Below are 21,818 nucleotides of genomic sequence, written 5' to 3'. Positions count from 1 at the left end.
AACCTCTGTAGGTGCTGGGGGCCCAGGGAGGTGAGGCTGAGCAGGGGGCTGTGCCCCAGGGAGGCTCAGTTTTAGGGGTTCACTTACCCGATGTGGGTACTCTCCACACTGACCCTGGGGAAGGGAGAGAAGAGGCTGGCGTTAGGCACTTTTAGGGGGAATCGTGCCCTCAGGGGTCCCCCCCCCCCCACATGCTCATGGCCCACCGGCCCTGCTCTGGTCCTGGACCAACTCCCTCCCTCGCCCCTGGCTGGCAGCAGAGAAGAAGCCCCAAGGGCCTGCCTGGCTCTGGCCCCACGGACCCCAGGCAGGATTCCGCTGCCATACCGCCACGTGCCACGACCGCACTCAGGAGTTCTGCTCCTTGCCTGGCTGCAGGTATCTTCCAGAAAGGTCGATGCGTCCCCCCAGTGGCCCCTGAGCAGGAGCCCGTGGATGGGAACTCCAGACACCAAGAGGGCTGGGGGCCACGGGGCCCTCGGAGACGCCTTCTCTGAGGTGGGGGTGCCAGGCTCCTGTGCCATTCGCCTGAGGCAAGCCCAGCAGAGCCTCCATCAGAAACGTAAGGAGGTGGAGAATGTGGGCAGCCAGGAAGGGAGCCAAGCCAGTTTGCAAACTGACACCTCAAAATCCTAGAGCTCACGGCGGCGCATCAGGAAGCACTTGGGGGTGGCGGGCGGGCGGGCAGGGGAGTCTGAGAAAGGCCGGGCTCCGGGCCACCCCTCCCGCCGAGGAAACACCTCCCAAAGGCAGCTTCTCTCTTCTCTCTCACACACCGCAGCACCGCCGGGGACGCCCCCGTTCTGCTAACATTTGAAAATAGCCGCTCTGGACTGCTTTCTAACATGGGGGGCGGGGGCGCTGTTTCCTGAGATGAAAGTTCTGGAAAATTTCCATCAGGCTTACCTTTTCTCCTTTTTGTCCTTGAGGTCCCTAGGAAGAGACGGAAACGACAGAGTTAGAAAGTGAAGCTGAGGTCACAGGGGCCCGAAGCCTCCCCGCTGGGGGCCCTTAGGGCCAGGTACTAACCGGCTGTCCTCGGGGACCCATCAGGCCCTGCGGGGAGGAAACACACACAGGTCAGTGGGCGCCCAGAGGGTGGGCGGGTTCAGGGATGCGGGCCTGGGTGGGGATCGAGCTAGGACCCAGGGCCCCCAGGTGGGTTTTGGGATGCAGGGGCCTGAAGGCTGGGCTCCATGACCCATGGCTTGGTCTTCCTGTGCCCGAGATGGTGGTGCGGTCTCTACACCAAGCGTCGGCTTCTCGGTCCCTCAGCGGGTGTGACTAGGCGTGCCTTGTCCCCCGCGTGCGGCCACGATGAACAGACGCCATCCCTCAGGCGTTGCGCCATCACCGTCTCACGGGCCGGCTGGGAAGGAGGCCGCTTTTACACGCCGGGTGGTATTCTGCCATGTGGGCTGCCCGGCCCCACGCATGCCCATCTCCTCATGGAGCCAAAGAGTAGAGGTGGAAAGCCTCTTAGGAGACACCGGCACATTCTATCTTCCGCCCACCACTGCCTCAGCATGAAACCCACGGAGCCAGAAGGGCTTCTGGGTACGTGTGGGGGGCCGGGGCCACGCTGTGGACACTGGGGGCTTTGGAGAAACGTTTGGTGAGAGACAGGAAGCAGGATGTTGGCGACTTAAGCCACGTTCCGGGCCCCTCAGAGGAACGTAAGGGGCCTTGGGGCTCCTCCTGGGGTGTCTTGTCAAGTTTGCACAGCTGAAAAAGAAGCCTGGGTTCAGGGTGGACCCTTGGTCCTTGAGGAGGACACAGGGTTCAGCTGGTTGTCTCAGGAGCTGGCCAGAGGCTGGTGTTGGAGAGCCCGCACGACCGGCGTGGAGGTTAGAGGGGAGGATGGGCGCGTCAGGCTTTGAGGACCCGCTCTGAGGCAGGCTTTCAGCATGCCGCACCCACGCTGGCCCACGAAGAAGGTGCTCATGTCAGCTCCGCCTCCCAGATGAGGTGACGGAGACAAGGTCCTGCGGCTCAGTGAGTGGGGGCACTGGGACAAGAGCCGGGTTTGCTGACGGCAAAGGTCCTGCTGTTTCCACTCTGCCACACTCTTTGAACTGGGCTGGGGCTCAGAAGGCAGGGCTTCTAGACTTGGCTAGAGCCACAGCAGTGCCCCAGGCCCTGGGGCCCTGAGATCGCTTCCAGCCACCATCCTGAGGGCCTGTGAGGATCCACCTGCTGGACCGGTCTCTTTGGGGCCTAAAGAACTCAGGGCCCCCTGGGATGGGTCCACGTGGGGGAGAGGAGCGTCTCTGGCCCCTGACTTGTCGACAGGACCAACCGCCAAACTGGGAAATTCCCAGGAGGTTCATGGGAGGGGACAAGTGGCCTCGGGACAATCCATGTGGCATGCAGCCCACGCGGTTGACCAAGTGTTCGGTATAAGGCCAGCGAAATGTGACGCATCCGGCAGGGAAGCAGACTGCAGGTGGCAGGGCCACTCCCTCTCACGACAGAGACAGGCATATGACGAAGGGGAGGGCCGGGGGCCGAGGAAAGTAACACCAAGGTTGGGGACCGCAGAGACTTGGAGCATCCGGTCCAGATATCCCAGACGGTGGCCTGTGGGACAACAGTGGTCCCGGAGGTATCGTGTTGATGTTTTATTTCAATTAGCTGCTAACAGTTAAGAGCAAGGAGAATACAACACAAACCTGGATTTCAAGTCTCTCTAAATATTTCAAGGTCCAACAACAGATGGCACCGATGAAATCTAGCTGGACAGCGGCTGCCCCTTTAAGACAGGTCGTGGGTGATGTGCTAAAGGCTCTTGTCACACCTCCCCTGTGCCAGGCACTGTTGTGAGCACTGGGTGTGAATGAGCTCCTCCCACCCTGACGGGCGGCCCTGAGCAGTGGGATAAGACGTGAATTCAGAGTCCTGGCTCTCCTTAATGGCACGCGTGGGATCCCTGATCCTGTCTACACCTTACATTAGGTTCTCGGAGCTACTGTGGGGTGGCCGGGGCAGGGGTGATCCCCTTTTGAGGTGGGGACACAGGCTAAGCACATGAGAGTGAGCCCCCACCCCCCCCCCCATATGGGATACCTAGCCGAGGGGAAACCATCTGGGGACGGAGGTGAGCGGGAGACAGACAGATGATAAGCAGGCCAAGATAATTACACTAGACAGTGTTGAATTAGTAGCTCGGGATCCCTGGGCCAAGCCAAACAGAAGCTTAATGGCTCTGTGGTCTGGCCGATTTTGATGGATGACTAAGACCCAGGCAGGGGGTCTATCACACCGATGTGGCTCATGGGAGATGGGACCACCTCACCTTTCCGCCTCCCCCCAAGTTACTTCTGACCCCCAAAGAGACAAGGGAGACTCATGGTGGTTAAGGGGAGGGGGCAGAGGGATGGCAGAGGAAGAGCCCCATAGAAGGGTTCCTTTCCTTCAAGACCGAAGGCCCTGGCAGCAGAAAGGAGGTGTGGTGGACAGGTACGATCTCACCCCATGGGTCTCAATCCTAGCCCTCTTATTTAGAAGCTAGGTGGCCTTAGGCAATACGCTCAACCACTCTGTGCCTCGATCTCCCCTTCTGTAGAGTGGGGATAATAAGCTTTTATGAGGATTCCAAAACAGTGCCTAGCTGACCATCATTACCACTTCTGGGTTGCCACGGACTATGTTACGGTAGCATCCAGGCCAGTAGGAAGGGGAAGAAGGTGGCAGGGAGAGGGTTGAGGGAATAAGCACCCCGAACTCCTGGCATCTAAGCCCCTATGCCTCTAGAACAATGGCAGCATGGAAGTGTATTCCTGCCATGGTCTCCATTGCTTCATGCATGTGCACAGCACGCTTGGAACGGGGAGGCAGAGGGGGTGGGGGGGGACAACAAGAAATGCACCTGAAGGGGAGGTGGCTGTGATGGACAGGAAAGCTGGTTGGGCCCCTGGATTTCAATGCCAGCCCTTCCATCCACAGCCTCCAGGGCCTCACTGTTCTATTTCCAGTTCTGTGGCTATTTTAAGGACTTGCCTCCCTCAGGGCCTTTGCACATGCTGTTCTCCCATGTCCAGCGTGCTCCTTCCCATTCCTTTTTCTCTTAGTTAAACCGTCATCCCTCAGGCCCTGGTTCAAGTCTTTCTCGGAAGGTCTCAATGATCCTCAGCCTGGGTGAGATGTTGCTACACCAAGGCTTCTCAGAGTCACTGGCGCTGCCTTTTTGTAGCACTGATTGCCAAGGCAATTTGTTAATGACTCGAGTGATTATTTAAGCGTATGCTCCCCCGCTAGACTGTGAGCTACAGCATGGCAAGCATTGTGTCTTTCTTACTCCTGTCTATATCCCCAGCAGCTGGCGCCGTGCCCAGCATAGTGCAGACACTCGACAAGAATGTGTTAAAGGAAGGTAGGAGGCAGGGAGATAGGGAAGGAGAGAGGAAACTAAGGAGGGAGAGAGGCAATGAAATGTGGAGGGAAGGAATTAGAGAATTGGGTTTGGACCCACTTTTGGATGCTCCCTGGCTGTGTGACTTGAGGCCAGTTACTTAGGCTATCTGAGCTTCCGTTTCTACAGCCGTCACGGAGCTCCTAGTAGGATCTGGAGCACAGGGTTATAGTGACGATAAATGAGATAACACACGCATCGCGCTTAGCCCTGTGCCCACCACGTAGACAACCGTCAATTAACGTTAGCTGGGTCTGAGGGAGCTGAGTTTTCAAGGGTCCTGTGCGATGTAGGAGAGGCTGGGGCAAAGGCCAGGTCTCCCTACCCACCCCCGAAGCTATCCACCTCTTCCGGTGGGCAGGGTTCTGGCCTCCCGTGCCCTGGGCGCACCCCAGTTGTGAGTGGAGAGTGTTTTCACGTCTGCGCTTGGAGCAAGACACGCACCAGAGCCGGGCTGGACGGGGAGGCGGGGAGCCTGCACGTTCCGGCCGGTGGCAGGAGGGTTGCTCCCAAAGTAGAGGTGACCACCCTGCAAAGCTGGAACGGATCCCAGCCCCGGGCTGGCCCATCTGCTCTTAATGGCCCAGCGGTTCCGCTGCAAAGTGGCCCCCTCCCCTGGAGTGGGCAGCCCCTGACAAGAAGAGGCCTTTCCCTTCTGGAAGGAGTGGCCTGGGGGAGACTGTAGAGACGGGAAATTCCTTTAAAAGGCTCTGTAGAAGGCGGAAGGGACCCGGAAGCAGGTGCGGGTAACAGTCTGCTTCTCCGAGTCTGTTCTGTGCCCAACGGGGGCAGGAGCGCCCAGACTCCAGAGCCGGTTGCAGAGAAAGTGCCAGATGGGCTCCCCGCCCGTGTGAGTGAATGCAAACTGAGCCCCGAGGCCGAGACCAGTGGCAGCTGGGGAGTTTGGGAGCACCAGCCTCTGCCCCCGTGGAACACTGGCGACCTCAGACTCTCTCTGGACCTCCCTTTCCTCATTTATCAGGTGGAGAAGCCCCCTGCCCAGCTCTCCCTGCTGCGTTGATGTCAGGACCTAGGGGATGCGTTGTGTACAGCTGGGGAGCCACCTGCCTGTCCCTGTGGGCCCCCTCTGCCGGGCGGTGCCTGGGCTGACCCCCCACCCCTCAAGGGAAGGCAGGAAAGCTGGGGGTCTTACCATCTCTCCTTTGGGTCCGGGGTGGCCCTGGAAGGAGAAGAGTGTGAGTGCCAGGTACACGGCACCCCAGAAGCCCCCGGCCTGCCCGCGGGGCTGCTCCCTCCGTCACCCACTGCTCATTTTGCACGTCCTTCCTCCTCACCTGTGTTCTCGCTCCCTTGAGCTGGCACCTCATCCTGGACCCACTGGCTCAGACATGGCCATTTGCCTGCCGCCTTTGCTGGGTCTTTACTTAGCAGTGGCCAGCCCCTCAAGAGCCCTGCCCCAGGCACATAGCCGGGGAAGCTTTGGGGGACGCCAGTTCTGGGAGAGGCGACAGATGGCCACTAACCCTTCGCTGTACTCAGCTCTGGCCTGCGGTGGGGGACTGACCAGGTGGGCGGCCAGGCCCTCATGTGGAGGATGCCAGCCGCTCGGGGGCGAGGGAGCGCGTGGGGCACTCGCTGCCTTCCCTTGTCGTCTCTGAGGGCATCAAAGGTGCCGAGCTGTCCTCCAGCTCACTCTTTCCCAGGAGTGGGAAGGGGTCTCTTCCCCCCCACAAACATTTGGGTCTCGGGCCCATGTTGAAAGGATTGAAATGGACAGAGAGAGGAGCCATGGACGGGGGTACGGAAACTTGGGTGTGTGGGGGGCTCAACCGGGATGGGAGACCCGAGGAGAAGGGGAGGGGCCTTGGGGAGCAGGTGCCCAGGCCCCATTTAGAGTCAGTGCCTTGAGCTCTCCACCCCTCTTCTCTCCCTGCCACCTCCTTGCCTCACTCCCTACCGCAGCCCCTTCCAAGGGCACCCCAGAATCACCAAATTTTAGGAGTGGCTCTTGCTCTGGATCTGAGAGCTCAGCTCGGTGGCTGTGCATGGGCTTCTGCCCAGGGGAGGCCCGCTGGGGCCAGGGGCACTTCATTCTAATGGCCCCTCCCCACCTCCCATTGGCAACAATTTCCCGCCCCAGGAACTTTCATTCTATCTGGAGCTCCTCCCATGGAGTTAGGGTCTTGCAGAAGGACTAAGGACCCCGAGAGGGTGCACTCACCGGTTTTCCATCTAGCCCGATGGGACCCTGAAAGAGGAAAGAGGCCAAATGTGAGGATAGCATCACAAGTCTTCTGCCAAAGAGGCAGCTCGGGGCAGCGGTTAAGGGCACAGGTTTTGGACTCCAAGTTAGAGCTCAAGAGTAGGCTCGACGACTTACTGGTTTGGTGACCATGGGTAAGCTGAAGCCTCAGTTTCTTATCCTAAAATGGGGATGAGACTAACAGAGTCTTCCACGAGGGGTCTTTGTGAGGAGTGAATGAAATGCCCCCTGTCCACTGCATGAGGGACAACCTGATGGGTGACAGTCACCATTGCGATCACAGACCTCCTCTTTGCTCCGAGTGGAAAGTGAAATGTATGTTCCTAGAACGCCTGGGGCTGGCCAGCACCAGGGCCTGGGGAAAAGGAGAGCCAGCTCTCTCTTAGAGCCTACGGTAGACCCCTCGGGCAGGGGTCACAGGACATCCCCATGGCCACCACACAGCCTCCTGCAGGCGGATCTGCTCTCCACACCAGGTCGGAGGTTGCTTCCCTGAGGCGCATCGTCTGTTCCACATTCCAGTGTCCTGCTGGGGCTCACCCAGCCTGTGACTTCACTCGCCTGTCCCTGTCCTGCCGTGTCTTCCTCTCCCTGTGATTTTCCCTGCACTCGGGGCCAAGTGCTAAGCTGCTCTCCTCGGCTGCTCTCCGTGAGAGGCTGCAGGAGAGGGTCCTTACTGACCAGGGTTGGAAGGTCAAGAGCAGCTTGAGGGCTGGCCCCACATGAAGTTGAACCCAGCCAGGCCCAAGGGTCACCGGGGACACAGCCAATCTCAGCCCTCCCTACTTACCGGAAATCCAGGAAAACCTCGAGTGCCCGGCTGACCCTGGAAAGAGCAGGAGAGGAGAGAAGATGGGAGCTAAACCAAGTCCCCTGGTTCACTTTCGCTCCCAGGGGGTCTGTGGTTTCCCTCCCACTGCTCTGGGGTCATCTGTGGGAGATGGACAAGGATGGAAATGAACACCAGAGAAGCCTCCTTCAGGGACGGGGGAGGGGGGGCAGCAGGGAAAAGGAGATGCCAGCACCCCTCGGGGTTTCCCAAGGTGGGGCTTCACTGCCTCCATGCTCTGGAACCCCGACATGGGAACAGGTGGCTGGAGAGCAAGGATGGCGGGGACCAGCCTGCAGCACCCCAAACTCCTGCGTCCTTTTTATTGACACAGTCATCACCCGTGGCCCCTTATGTGAGGTTGGTTTGGATATCAGCAGATATCAGAACCTAACCTTAGGAATGTGTATTTCCTGACCCACATGGGTCAGATTGCTGGCTTTTTTTATCCACCCTGGCCGGCAGGGCTCCCTGGTTGGGTAACCTCTGGGTCCCCCAATCTTTATGCCCATTCACGCCCACTTTCCTGGAGGTGTTGGTGTTTGGGCTGGAGACTAGAACTGGCTGGTCACAGCCCGGTGGCTTCTGGCCAAGGCTCAGGACAGCGTGAGGCCACGTGGACCCAGGGGCTGAGGAGGGTCAAGGCTGGCGGTCTCTTCTCCTCACGTATCGTTCACAGCCGACCTCAGTCTCACCACCGGCCCCACTTTCCCTACTCTTTGCTCAAGCACACGCTCACCTGCTTTCCCTGGACACACCGCACCTTTCACACGGTTAGCCCTCAGCCTGGCATCCCCCTTTGACTGAGATGGCTACAATGTCCTCTCAAGCTCGGGCTTTTGAGCCTGGCAGACTGAGTTCTAGTCCTGCCTCCACCCGCGGTGGCTGTGTGACGAACCTCCTTGGACTTCCCTTTCCTCATTTGGGGGTGGGGATCGCCGGATAACCTCACAGGGTCATTGAACTACATTCGATGACACTGGGAAAGCCGGCTGAAATGGCAGCTGTTTGTTGGACTGAATGGAACCTAGGAGCACCAGAATGAAGCAAGGTTGCTTTGACCCGGTACGCCTTCGGGTCAATGGAGGATGGTCCCTGCCGAGGGGCGGTTTCAAAATCAGACCCCATTCGGAGGCAGATTTCTCTGCATCCATCTGCCGTGAACCTGGAATATTCCAGGTTCCTGGAATTCTCCAGGCTGCTTGGAGAATTAATCTGTGCATAAATTTATAATCCATAATTATAATATGATCCCAATCCCAGTGAACTGGGTTGTTGCTGGAGGCTGCTTCCTCGAAGCCACGGACAGCAGTGCCCGGAGGCCTCTGCTCAGGGGACACAGCTGAGTGGGATGGGGACCCTGCCATCCCATCAGGGTGGGAGCACCAGTCAAGTCGGGAGGGAGCCGCAGCATACGACAGGGTGGGACAGGCTTGTGGCAGGCAGCCAAAGGGCCGGAGCGAGGAGATGCCACTCATACATCAGAGGGACCTGGGCTTCTCTCCTCTCAAGGATAAGTGATGCTAAGAATAGGCCTGAGGAGAAAACCCGGAAACTGTGTGGTGTGGCCTCTGGAACCTCCCAGCGTAAACTTTCAACTACTCTGAATGCTGAGAGGCCTGAGGACAAAGGTCAGGAGGAGAAGATTCCAAGAAACATCTTCAAGTCCCACTGGGGATAATGTTTACATGGTAGGGATAATCACATGGTTTGCTAATTGCAGAGCCGGTCCCGGGAGCAGGATGCCTCCCCCACCCCGACGCAGAGCCAAATCTGGGGTTCACCAAGGCTTTTTCAAGGATCTTGGGAAGAATGTTGTCACTGACCAAATGGAAACTGGGACTCTACTTCCTGGAGATGCTGGGCTGGCTAAGGTGCTCAGGGAGGCCTGGAACTGGGTTTTAATTTACGTCTCTTCAGTTTCAGGCTGGAGTCGGACGTCTCTTCCAGTGTTTAATGGCCAGTCATTTACTTGTGAACTGCCTGTTTGTATTCCTTACCAGCAAGCTCCCCTAGCTGGTTTGTTTCCCACTGACCTGAGTACAGCTCTTTGTCAAGGACAGTAACTCTCTGAGAGTCATGTGTGCTACAGATATTCCTTCCAACTTGGCATTTGTCTTTTTTACGCTGTGTTTCCTGCCAGATGGAAGTTTTACGTGTGTGTTGACAAACTTATCAATCTTTTCCTATGGCTTCTGGGGTTTCGTGTCATGTGTCCAAGGGCTTTCCTCAGTGCGGATGTAATAAATGTTTGCTCACGCTTTGTCCTTGTATTTTATGGTTTCATGTTTTATATCTAAGTATTTTATCCATTTGGTATTTATTCTGATCTAACAAGTGAGGTGGACATATGCAGCTCTTTCTTTTTTTTTTTTTTGGCTTTACCTTGTGGTGAATGGCTTGTCAGCTTGTCCCCGTAAAGCTTTGTCCCCGTAAAGCTTGTCAGCTTTACTTTGTGGTGAATGGCTTATCCCCGCCTCATCTCCTGGACCATCTACTTTTCTCTTCCCATTGTGAAATGAAACCTTTACCACGGACTAAATTCCCAGATGCGTTTAGCTTTATTTCTGGCCTCCCCATTCTGTTCTATTTAACTGCTCTGTTTTTACAATACATTTGATACGTAGTAAAACAGCCAGTCCCTTCCACCCCTATCTCCTGCACTCAACTTTTTCAGTATTTTCTTGACATCCTTATGAAAGCTTATTTTTTGTTGTTGTTGTTGTTGAAAGCTTATTTTTTTATGAATGTTATTCTGTTGGACTCCCAACCCCATTAAGAGTTCACTGGGATTGGGATCATATTATAATTATGGATTATAAATTTATCCATAGATTAATTATGGATTAATACTATGTCCTTCCATATAAGAACAAGGGAAATACGTTTTATTTGCATTGTTCTCCAACATCTCTTCCCTTAATTCAGGGCCGGGGTAGAGAAGGAGCCAGGAGGATCCCGCTTTTTGGAAGTGGACCCCTGCTACCTGCAATTCATGCGGGGTAGACATACATAGACAGACAGAGGTTCTCTCTCCCTTCCCTTCTGTCTGACCCCTGAAAATGGATCAGTCCTGTATCCGCCCAGAGCCAGTCTCCCCCTCCAAGCATGTGCTGACTATCTTTCAAACAAGATCCTGCGTGGTCAATGTTTAATCGCTGGCTGAGGTGAGAGAGAGTGGGAGAGGAGAGTCCTGCTTGGCTCAGTATTTGCCAATCTCTGTGGTGTAAATATAGCTCCCACCACAGCTGATTTTAAGCTACCAACATGATGCCACTGAACATAGGGATCGGAGGGGGGTACATGACCTGCTCTTGTGAGCCAGTCGATGAGGCAGGCAAACATCTCCCCTTGGACGTTACAAGGACGTCTCAAATTCATCCTGTTCCAATTAGACTCCTCTTCCCCAGCAGAATGTGCTCCCCTCTCTGAAGAAAGGCACCATCATCCACTTGGTGACTCGGGGGGGGGGGGGAAGGGTCAGGGGAGCTTTTCAAACCACAAATCTGATCAAGTTCATCCTCCGCTGAACGCAAACCAAGGGCTCTCCACTGCCCTCAGGACAAAGTCCTGACTCCCGAACACCCTATCCAGGTCCTTCACAACTGGGGTCCCGCTCCCCTTGCTAGCCTGACCCCTGCTTTGCTATGCAAAGAACTTTCCTGCTATCCCTCACCCGGTGGTTTATAAGAACCTCTCTTGCCTCAGCAGCTCCTCCCCAGCCTCATTACCTGGGAACCTCTGCTCAACTTTGATCACAGTTTGATCATCCCCGCTTCTCGGTCTGCCCCCACCCCAAGGCAGGTGCCCCCTGCTGTCTGTATTATAATCACCATGGGGTTGCTGGTCTCTCTGCCAAGGGGCGAACAGGCTGTGGTCAGACTGTCATTGTCTATCCAGCACCTAGCCCACAGTCAGTGCCTAACAACTTTTAATGGAATGAATAAACAAAGAAACACAATAGGTGTGTCGACCCAGCTTGGTGGGTCTCCTTGCGCCTGAGGGCTGGGCGTTCAAACGGCTCCTCCTGGACCCTGAAGGAAAGCTGGGGGGCTCGGGGAGGAGAGAGCTCCCCTTGAGATGGGGTGTGTTTCCTAGCCTGGCAGATGACCTGACCAGGGTCTGCCGGGCCAGCCAATGTCCCGGCCTCCCCCTCAGTTTAATGGGGCGGCCACTCCAGCATCTTGCCTCACTGGAATGTGAACCATCCCTTTCCCAAGTGTCTGGATGGTTCCCCCTTTGCTCGGACTATTTAGGAAGAGATCAAAAGAAGAGGCAGGTGGTCCCTGAGAGTGGCAAGGCTGGTTCTTGTTAGGAGCATTTACTCTGAGCCCTTTCTGACTGTGCGGAAAGCCACATGTGCCCCATCATCCTTGGCCGCAGAGGGTTTGCCCGCCTAACCTCTACCCCTGAATGATAAACATCCCCTTTGTCTTCCCCTGTCCCCTGCTCTCACCAGACCTGGGTGGCTTCCGGGTGGCGCTGAGGTGGTTTCCCCGGTCTCTAGTGAGGGCCCATCAGGGGAGACCACCGTCATCTGGGTGATGGTCACCCCCACAGACCAAAGTAGAAGGAGGCCGGGCTTGGTCAAGCCTCCAGGTACCATAAAACCTCTCCCACCACCAGCGCTGCACCCACAGGGAGAACTTGTTCTTCTCCTTAAGGAAAATCTCCCTTTTAAACATTTTAAAATTTCCCTGGCCCAGGCCACGCTCTAGCACTGACCAGCCGAGGGACCTCAGGTGGGTTATGAAACCCTCAGTTTCCTTCTCTGTGAAACGGGCAGACGGGCCTGCCTCCCAGCTTTGTTGGGAGGGCTGGTAGAGGCCTGGGCAGAGGGGGGCTTTCAGCAAAGTAGCTAGGATAGGACAGGTGCCCAGGACAGGTGCCCAGGAGACAGAAGTCATCACTGCTACCTGAATAGAGGGTCCTTTTCACCACTGGAGTCAAATGCAGTGCAGGGGGTGTGGTTCCTGACGAGGCCTAGGCACGGCTGGGCCAGAAGCCAGGGGAGCTGGGGCAGACTACCACCCCCGGGGCCTGTTCTCCAAAGTGGGGCCTCGTCAACGACTTCTAGAGAGCTCGTTGGCATGGTATCGCCAGAGAGGTGTTGGAGGGCCGGCACGATAGACACGACGGAATCTGTGGTAAGACTACGAGGCAGGCAGAGATTTCTCTGTGAGCTTCTCATCTTCTAGTGGCCCCCTGGCTGAGCACCACCTTCACCAGGAGCAAGCGGGCTCAGGGCGTCCCTGCGGGGGCTCCTCTGAGACACACAGAAGCTCGTAGCCCAACGGTGCCGCGGCCACGTGAGCCCAGAAGCCGGATGTCGGTGACCCCGCGGCCTGGGGGTCTGCTATGGCAGCGGGGGTGCAGAGTGCGGACTCGAAGCCGCACGGCGCGGGCTGAGTGACCGAGCGTTCCTAGCGAACGGTCCTGGACAAGTCACACTGCCTCTCCGTGCCAGCCTGGCTTTTCTCACCTTTGAGATGGAGGTGTTAATAGCCCCTACCTGTGAGGTTCTCGTGAGGATTCGACGAGTCACCGTGCGGAAAGGTCTTAGAATACCGCCTGCCACAAGTTAAGGGCCAAGTGTGAGCCCTTAACACCATCGCTGTGGTCTGAGCCAGAAGTCTTGCCTGTGAGGCCATGTCTGTGCAGCCCAAGACCCTTCCGACTCTGTCTCCAGCGTAGACCCCCGAGTACCTGACCCCCAATCGCCAGCTCCGTCCTCTGGGCTCCCTCTGACTTGCCCCTGCCTCCAAGCGGCCCTGAATGGCCCCCCCTCTCAGCTCCCAGCCCTCAACACAGCCCTCCCCTTGGACATAACTTAGCAATGTGTTCTCTGACCCTTCTCCCTAGACTGTGGGTAGGAGAGACTCCTAGTTGCCACTGGTTCCCTCCGGCGAGGGCAGGGGCACAGGCAGGCTGGACCCCACCCATCCATGGGGCTAGCCTCAGACTCCCCGAGGCTAACCCTCTGCTCCCCTCGGCTTCTCACTGCTCAGGGCGGGGCAGGAAAAGTGCACGGCAGGGCGTGGGGATGGTGGCCTGGTCTATGGTGAAAACCCTGGGTGCCAAGGGTCTTGGGTTCTAATCCTGCCCCAGCCTCTGGGCCTCCCTAATCCTGGTCCCTCTCTGGGCCTCAGTTTCCCCTTCTGAGGAAGTCCATTCTACCCTGACATTTGGTGATTGTGCTGAGGCTCTGCGGTTTGGGCCCTCCTTCCCGCAGTCCCAATATCTTCCCACATCATCACCCGTGTCCACTTTTGGTCCCTGAGGAAGCATCTGAGGGGAAGCCTCTGATTTTCCCAAGCCCCTGCGAAGGGGCAGAGGCTACCAAGAAGCAGGACCCGGCAGTCTGCCCGGCAGGGAGCCTTTGAGGACGAGTGGTAGGTTGAGCCTCTGCCAAGACCGGGAGCGGGTGCTTGGGCAGTGAATCCGGATGCTGGGTATCTGCTCCAGAAGCTGCCAGAAACAAAGTCTGTCCCCTGGAAAGCTGGAGCGCCCCATCTGAGGAGGAGCGAGTACTTTCTCCCCCCCGCCTGTAAACAGCAGGGCCGCCTCACAGCTGCTGGTTTCCTGGCCAAAGGGTGGCCCTTGTGAACCCTCCTGAGGGGCTGTAATTTAGGGATATTTAGTCAGGCCTGGCCGGGTTGATTGCATTATGGGCGGTGGCCGCCAGGCCCGGAGGCACAGCCAGGATTTGCTCTCCCTCCGGAGCCCTTGTTATTAACTCGCCCGTCCTCCCACCCTGAAGAAGAGTAAAAACCACTTACAGGGGGGCCGCGGGGACCGATGATGGACATGCCGGCATCTCCTGGGGCCCCCTGTGGGAGAGAGAGAGAGAGAGGAGAGGGAGAGGGACAGGAGCAGAGGCAGGACGGGGGGAGAGGTGGGCAACGGAGGAGGGAAAGAAAGGAGCTGGCAGGTGGGGAAGGGGAGCAGGGTGGGTGGGGGTGCCCAGGCAGGGGCCAGGAGGACAGAGGGTATGGAGGGAGGCGGGGGATCAGAAGAGAGGAGACACAGGGTGCGTGGAACATCCAAGAGGGAGTGAGAAGCAGGAGGAATAAAGAGGGAAGACAGGTTAGCGGTAGCATATGGGACCAGGGACAGAGAGCAGTGGGACCCCAGGCAGAAGAGAGAAGAAGGGATTCAGTGCAGGGATGAGCCACAGGTGACATGGGGATGGGGAGGGCACACGGCTCAGCCACACCGCTCAAGGCCCCAGAGGCCTCCCGCATGCCCTGCTTGGCGCCCTCCAATCTGCCCAGCCCCACCCGAGTCTCAGAGCCCCCGTGGCCTTTTAAGCCCAGCGCAGCCCCCAAACGCCCATGTGGCACACACACCCCGCAACTGGTGAACCCGGCTGCCCCGTGGACGGGGCAGCTGAGGACAGAGGTGGGGACGAGACGCACACTTGCTGTGTGGGTCCCGTGGCCCTGAGCCCGCAGGTGGGAGCTGCCTCGGGCCTCCTAGTCCTGCTGTGAGAGTCACACAGAAGGGATGGTGGCCGCTGCTGGACGGGGAGCGCCAGGTGCCGTCCGAGGGTGACTGGGCTGCCGGATGTCTACGCCTGTGTGTGTGCGCACGTGTGTGTGGTGGGGGCAGGGACGGGAGACAGAAAGATGAAGGTGCGTGGGACACAGATGGGGGTGAGAGGTGATGCCCTGCTGGGAGGAGGGCGGCTGCTGCTTCCCACCAGGAACCGCCCCTTCCGGTGGAAGAGATGCCCAGGGCCCCCCTTCTGGGTCTTCGCTCTGCCAGAAAGGCAGAGGACAGCACAGCACAATAGTTAGGAAGCCCAGCGTTGGAGTCAGACACGCCGGCACTCCTCTCCAGCCCTGTCACTTTCTGCTGTGTGACCTTGGGCAAGCCCTAGCCCTTCTCTGGGCCTCAGTTTCCTTCTCTGTAAAGCGAACTGGTTGGATGTGCTGCTCTCTGACCCCCTCAGGATCCACCAGGGCTAATGCTCCAGGACGGTCTCTTGGGCTCCTGGCTTCCGAGGGGGCTCTACTCTACAACCCTGGGGGGTCTCCCTCTGGGGCAGCACAAAGAATTTCTATGTGTGAGGGCACTAGGAGTGGGCTGGGGAGGGACTAGAACCAGCTGCGCCAAACAGCGATCGATCGGTGCTCCCCTCCCTCTGGGAAGGGTGAGTACGAGGCCACAGGCAGCCTCGGTGGCTAGGGAGACCGGCTCAGCCCGGAAGCTGAGGCCTAAGCCGGGAGTCAGTGGCCTGGAAGCTGGGCCGGGAGAGTCTGTGAGAGCAGAGTGCTGCGGCCTGCATGCTGGGGGACGGGAAGGGCTGAGATGGGGGCCTCGGAAAGCACCCCCGGAAAATCCAAGGGGAAGAGACTGGGGCGGAAGGATGGAGGGGAAAGTGAGGACTCACCTTCTCGCCTGGTTGGCCCTTTACTCCCTGGGGCAGCCACATGCAACACAGGGTGTAGGGAAGAGAGAGGCGGGGAGAGAAAAAAGAAAGGATAAGAGAGAGGCACACACACAAGAATCTGTGTTAACGGCACAACGACCAAACAAAAGAAATCACTGTGAAATAAGAAACAAAACAAAACACAGATGCTGACACGTGACAGGTTCCGCGTCCGACAGGCACAGCACCTGGACGGCTACTGCCTCACCCCCGGGCCCGGCCCCAGCCAGCCGTTCCGGATAACCGAGAGAAACAGTGGCTGGGGCCTTAAAATTAAGGCCCTCTCAGAGTGTGTGTGTGTGTGTGTGTGTGTGTGAGAGAGAGAGAGAGAGAGAGAGAGACCCACCTAGGTCAGAAAATCTGCCTGAGAAGCCATGTCCCCAGGGCCTGGGTCACTTGAGGTGGGGGAGGGGGGGTGGATAGGCAGGAGGCAGACTGCTGTGAGCCGGAGTTTAGTTGGCTTGAAGGTCCAACCGAGTACCAAGCACAAAGTTTTGCTAAGCTTAGACACACTGAGAGTCCTCAGGGCCGGCCAGGTAAGACGGCGGGAGGAGGAGGACAGACAGTAGGACATAAACATCAGGGTGGATGGGGGATGGGTCCGGGAGGCAGAGGAAACTGGGGAATCACCACGGGTCCCTGTAACCACAGTGACTGGCAGGTAGGCAGCTCCAATCCACTGAAGCCAGTGACGCCAGCTCTGTGGAACCCTGGGAGCAGCTCAAGCATTTCACACCCACTGGCCGCCCCCTCCCCCCAGCCCCGTCCTTATCAGGTGGCTCAGGTTAGGACGCCTGCTGGGCAGCCAAATGGGCCCACTGTCACATTTAAGTAGCACAAGTGGCAAGAAAGCCCCCAACTGGCTTGGAAAATAGCCTTGTGTAGAAAGAAGTGGGGAGACCTCCTGGGGCCCGCCCTTCTGCCCCCACCACGGGGGATCAGAACTAGGCTCGGATGGACACTTCCTGGGGGCACGTGTCCACAAGGGCCCAAGGAGGAGGGCAGAAGCAGGGCAGGACTTTGCGTTTTGCAGTCGCCCCCTGCAGGCTGGCAGGGGCACTCGGCGTAGAGACCCCTGAAACCTGCCTGTTAGGAGTGAGGATTGTGGCATCTGACAGTCAGCTTGGGTACAAACCCCAGCTCCTCCCCGATCCTGGGCAAACTGAGACTCAACATGCTTATCAATGGAACGGGTTCTTGCAGGGCTATGGTGGAGAACGTGCCGGCCCAGGCCCACGCACGGCGAGCTCCGGAGAAAGGCTGGCTGGCTGTTCCTTCCCTGCCTCGGTGACAGCTCGGAGGGGGGCGGGGGGCAGCGTTTGGAGGTAGAGAACTGAAGCAGAGGGACAGGGCCGGGCGGGAGCTTGCAAAAGACACTTAACATCTGAGCCTTGATTTTCTCATCTGAAAAATGGGGGTGGAAATCGCGCCTGCCTCAGGCAGCGCCTGTGGGGCCCGCTAATGCGGTGAGGCTCTCAGCACATCAACGCCCAGCACGCAGTGAGCGCTCTCGGGTGTTAGCTGTGATGTGGCCGCCTTTTCTCTGAGCTCACGCCAGGCACAAGTAGGCCACACCGAGGCCTAAGGCCAAGCCGGTGAGGAGGTGAGGTTACGACGAGGCAAGGCACGTGAGTGGCGCGGAAGGATGGTGTGGGGGTAGTCAGGGGGCACGGGGGAGCCAGGGTGGACGTCGGGGCTGATGGCCGGTGGGGAGTCGGGGGTAGACCGGGAGAGTAGCTTGGGCACGTATGTTCTAGACCCGATGGGTGGCGGTGAGGCCAGCATGTGGCCATCACGACGTTGGGCCGCCCGCGGTGCCTCAGCTGCCCTTCCTGGCCTCTAGAAGCCAGCAAGGACGGCCCTGGTGCTGGGACCCCGCGGCCTAGTGCCGGCCTTCCCATTCCTCAGCTCCATACCTTCCCTGCCGGACATTGTTGTTTCCCTTTCTTCACCTAAGGGTTCAGCAGGAAACATTCAGCGTTTAACTCCCAGCTTCCCTGTGAGGATTTGGAGACACTGTCCCCGCCAGCTTCTAGTCTCTGTCTAGAGAAGGCGCCTCAGGAAGCCAGCTCCACAGCGGCTTCCGTGGGGCATCTCGGGCCGCGTTTCTCACCATTTTCTGCTGCTCTTGCTGGGGGGTGTGGAGCCTCTGGGGAGCCTCGGGGGTGGGGGTTGGCGTGGGTGGGAGTCCTCCTGATGTCAAGAGGGGCTTGGGCCTCATCCTGTCACCCAGGAGGCGATGGACCAAGAACTTGATCGCAATTGCACCAAGAACTTGGTGCAATTTCTTGGGTTTTTCCTTTGCCCTGGGAGCCCTCAGGAAAGTCAGACTGCAAGGTCTGAAGGACTGGAATAAAACTTCTTCCCTTCTTCCCTGCTATCCCTCTCTGAAGCAGGCCTGGGTAGGGGGAGACAGAGGCCTGACCCCCTCCTTGGGGCTGGGGACACTGCCATGGTTTGGAGGACAGGCCAGCATGAAGAAGCAAGCAATGGCCACCCAAGCAGGTACGAATGCGCCAACTCACCACACGTCCAGGAATCCCAATGGCACCTTTGTCCCCCTGACAAAGGAGGCAGAAACGATTAGATGTGGCTGGAGCCGGGCCCGCATATAAAGGACCCCGTGGGCCAGCTGTGCACCCCAGACCTGCTTTACGTAGGCAACTGGGATGATGGCCAGGGGTCATGTGGGTGAAGTTGCCCATTCAGCCCCCAAGGACTGTTGGGCAAGCAGCCACCCCATCGGGCACGGTGCTGTGGAAAGTGCACTAATGCAGGAGTCTGGTCCCTGGCCTGAGCCTCCGTTTCCCTATGTGTTTCATAAGGGGTCTAAGGCCCTTCCTCTCTTAGACTTCTGCTGTCACAATCTCTTCCAGCTATGGCCAGGATGGGCCATATCCTTGACCAGTTCAACTCCAAGGCCCAGAGTAGGGTAAGTGGTGGCCCCACGTGACAGGTTTATCTGTGCTAGAGCTGGGGCGCAGTGCCCATGTCCCCCGGCTCCTCCCCAGGCACTCTGTCTGAGAAGGTTACGAGGGAGCCCTTCTCCATGCCCTTCCTGCACCCCCAGCAGGGATGTGAAGGACGGTGAGCCATGGGGATGTGCCTGCATCACAGATGTGAGCTGCTCGGAGGGAACCACTGTGTTTTGTAGCCAGGGGTTACATCTTCTCACTCTGGAAATCTGCTTAGTAAGTTTTGTTCCTCTCCTTCTTGCTAGAAAATATTTTTTTGCAGTCGCATGTGTGAAGACATCATGAAATCTGGGGCGGGGCCTGCGGTTTGCTACGAGTCCGGAAGGACGGAAAGCAACGGGGGCCAAAAATTAGATGGTGTCTGCCCCGGCTTCCTAGGCAGGAGACAGCTGGGCTTGCGGCTTCCTTGAAGGGGGTGGGCATTTCTGGGGTGATTCTGCATCTGCTGACCCCACCGAGGCAAAATGCCTTGAGGGACAGCTAGCATCTCAAGATGTGTGTGGACGCACAGAGAACAGCATGCGGCTCTGAAGTCAGGTCCTTGTCACACACACAGGCCAACGGGGTCTCCAGTAAAACTTTCACCCTTTGCAAGAGTGGTGGGGCAGTGTTGGTTATAAGCCTGGATCTGTTTTTGTAGCCTCCTTGAGCACCCGTGTCTCTCTCTCACGGGGCTGCTGGGAGGACGCCGTGAAATGGGGTCCCGGGAAAGCCTTCTCCCAGGACGTGGCACCTGGTGAGTGTCGCATAAACGGAGTCTACAGCTAGAGAGCCCAGCATGGCCGCGGGCAAGGGAATTTTATAAGCGTGTCGGTACATCACACTGTTTGCATTTGACAAGGGGCTGGGAGCAGCAAATCTTTTCGTGGGTCGTTCCCAGGTTCCCTCTGTGGACGGGTGGCCCGCCCTTCCTGCTGAGGACACCAGGGCCTGCTGGACACTGGCTGTGCCACCCCCCACGGCCCACTCACTCTTGGGCTTTTGAGTGATATTGCAGGACGTGTGTACTGGTTTTCTTTTTGTTTCTTTTTTAAAACTAATGTTCTTTGCAGTCCTGGCCATAAAATGCTCGGGTTAGGGACAGGCATGGAAGGGCCAGAGACTGGGAACTCTGTGAAGCAGCCCCTGCTCTGTGAACTGCCCCCAAATGCTTTTTAAAGGTGGAAGTTGTCAGAAAAAACAAAGTCTGCCCACGTTCTCCCCAGTCATCTGATTTTTCCCCTCCTTGGGTTTCATGGGACCGACTGACCCGTCCTTCTTTGCTCCGGGGCTCACACTTAACTGGGAGAGTTTCCATTTTCAAGGCCGAACACTCTCCCACATGCATTTCATTAAGAAAGTCACTGCTGGACATGAATCCTAGAAGCTGCTAGATTATCAAGAGGCTACAGCATAATTCATGTCTAAAAGAGGAGAAACTGGGATGCACAGGAGGGTCTGGACTCCAACGGATGAGGCCCCTGGCGCAAGGGAGAGAGGGCAGCCCGGTGCCAGCCCTCGCTCACCCTCCATACCCCACCTTGGCCCTCTGCCTGGCTCCAGCATCTTGCCTGAGTCACCAGACATCTGAGGCCCCATGATATCTAGTACTCAACGCATCTCTGCCCCAGGCTACATCGCGCAGAGCAATGTCTGTGAAGACTTCAAAGATTGTTCTCAAACGTCAAGCAGAGACTACGGGAAACAGGTATGAAATGGTGTGTGATAACATGGGCCCCCCCAACAGGTCTCCACTGAAGCTTGGACAACTGGACAAGGTATTTTACCTCTCTGGGTCTCAGTTTCCTCAGCTATAAAATGGGTATACTAATAGCCATTTCACGGAGTCGTTGACCGAATCAAATATATGAAGAGTGATTAGCATAGTGCCTGGCATGTATTAGGATCTCAGTAAGAGAGGGCTATTAGTATTTCTTCCCCTCTTATTCCAAAGTCCCCAGGGTTCCTTGGCACAACCTCTCTAGCATTCAGAAATGGTAACTGGCAGGGAGGGGAAACAAAGTTTTTGAGTCTACTCTTACCAGAGGTCATAGGACAAAGGAGAGACAGCGGTCTTAAGCTAAGCTGGTATGCAGGATACCCAGGAAGGCCAGAGAGCTGCCTCCCCTTCCAGCACCCCCTTAGCGGGCCTTCAGTCTAGAGGTCAGGTCCAGCCTTAGAAGGGCCTTCATGCTGTCATCTGCCTGCTTGGGGCCTCAGGAGAAGTTTTCGAGGTTAGAGGTACTGGACAGAGGCCTCTCACCCAGATACGCCTGGAGGAAAGCAGCCACCCAACCTAGCCAGCCCTTAGTGGAGGAGAGCAGGCAAGAGAGACACAAAGGAAGGAAGAAATGCAAACTACTTACTGGGAGGCCGGGTCTTCCAGCGGGACCCTGAAATAAAGCAGGGAAGAGTGAGGTTTACAACGGTCAAGGGATAGTAATACCTAAGCATTTCACCCTGCCCAGCCAGCTGTGTGACCTTGATGTCACTCGTGCTCTAGGAACCTCTGTTATTTTATGAACAAAATGAAGGTAGGGCATTGATTACTAAGCTTCCTTTCAGTTCTGGTATTCATTCAGTCATTCATTCATTCACTCATTCATAGAGGTCTCCTCCAGGTCCAGGGTAGGTGCAAGGAAAAGAAAGACACGAATGTCACCTCCCGTGTCTCTGCCTCTCATCACTCAAGGATCATTAAGGCTGTGGGCCTCACCACCACATCCCCTTCCTTTGAGCCTTTTGGTCTCAGTCAGTGCGATATGCTGTCGGCCAGGCCTGCGTGCTGGCTCTGGCCTGGGAAAGGGCCCAAGGGGGTCGGGGCTCGTTCTTCCCCGTTCTACCACACAGAAGAAGTCAGATGCCTGCTCTGACGAAGCCGGTCCACCAGGAGATGCATCTTCTGGCTCCAGGGAGCATGACCAGGGAGCGAGCGGGTGGGAGAGGGGGCGGCACCCCGGGGGGAC

General features: G+C 57.3%; 1 protein-coding gene across 1 annotated transcript in view; it reads right to left on the bottom strand.

Annotated features, from left to right (window-relative positions):
* COL13A1 (collagen type XIII alpha 1 chain) overlaps window positions 1-21,818 on the bottom strand; it is a 142,335-nt gene that overhangs the window by 53,972 nt on the left and 66,545 nt on the right. The window contains exons 4-13 of the mRNA XM_047071960.1: window positions 21,219-21,245; window positions 18,424-18,459; window positions 15,860-15,886; window positions 14,244-14,294; window positions 7,426-7,461; window positions 6,594-6,620; window positions 5,565-5,591; window positions 1,030-1,056; window positions 907-933; window positions 88-114 (exon numbers count right to left, since the gene is read on the bottom strand). Of these exons, the coding sequence (XP_046927916.1) occupies window positions 88-114; window positions 907-933; window positions 1,030-1,056; window positions 5,565-5,591; window positions 6,594-6,620; window positions 7,426-7,461; window positions 14,244-14,294; window positions 15,860-15,886; window positions 18,424-18,459; window positions 21,219-21,245 (312 nt within the window). The remainder of the gene's footprint in view (window positions 1-87; window positions 115-906; window positions 934-1,029; window positions 1,057-5,564; window positions 5,592-6,593; window positions 6,621-7,425; window positions 7,462-14,243; window positions 14,295-15,859; window positions 15,887-18,423; window positions 18,460-21,218; window positions 21,246-21,818) is intronic.

The sequence above is a fragment of the Lynx rufus genome, unplaced genomic scaffold (genome assembly GCF_022079265.1).
Source record: "Lynx rufus isolate CCGP_SWC_20201006 ecotype Redwood Valley unplaced genomic scaffold, mLynRuf1.p SCAF_11, whole genome shotgun sequence".
NCBI classification, from domain to species: domain Eukaryota; kingdom Metazoa; phylum Chordata; class Mammalia; order Carnivora; family Felidae; genus Lynx; species Lynx rufus.
Note: the sequence above shows the minus strand (reverse complement) of the source record. Positions and strands in the feature narration are given on the sequence as shown.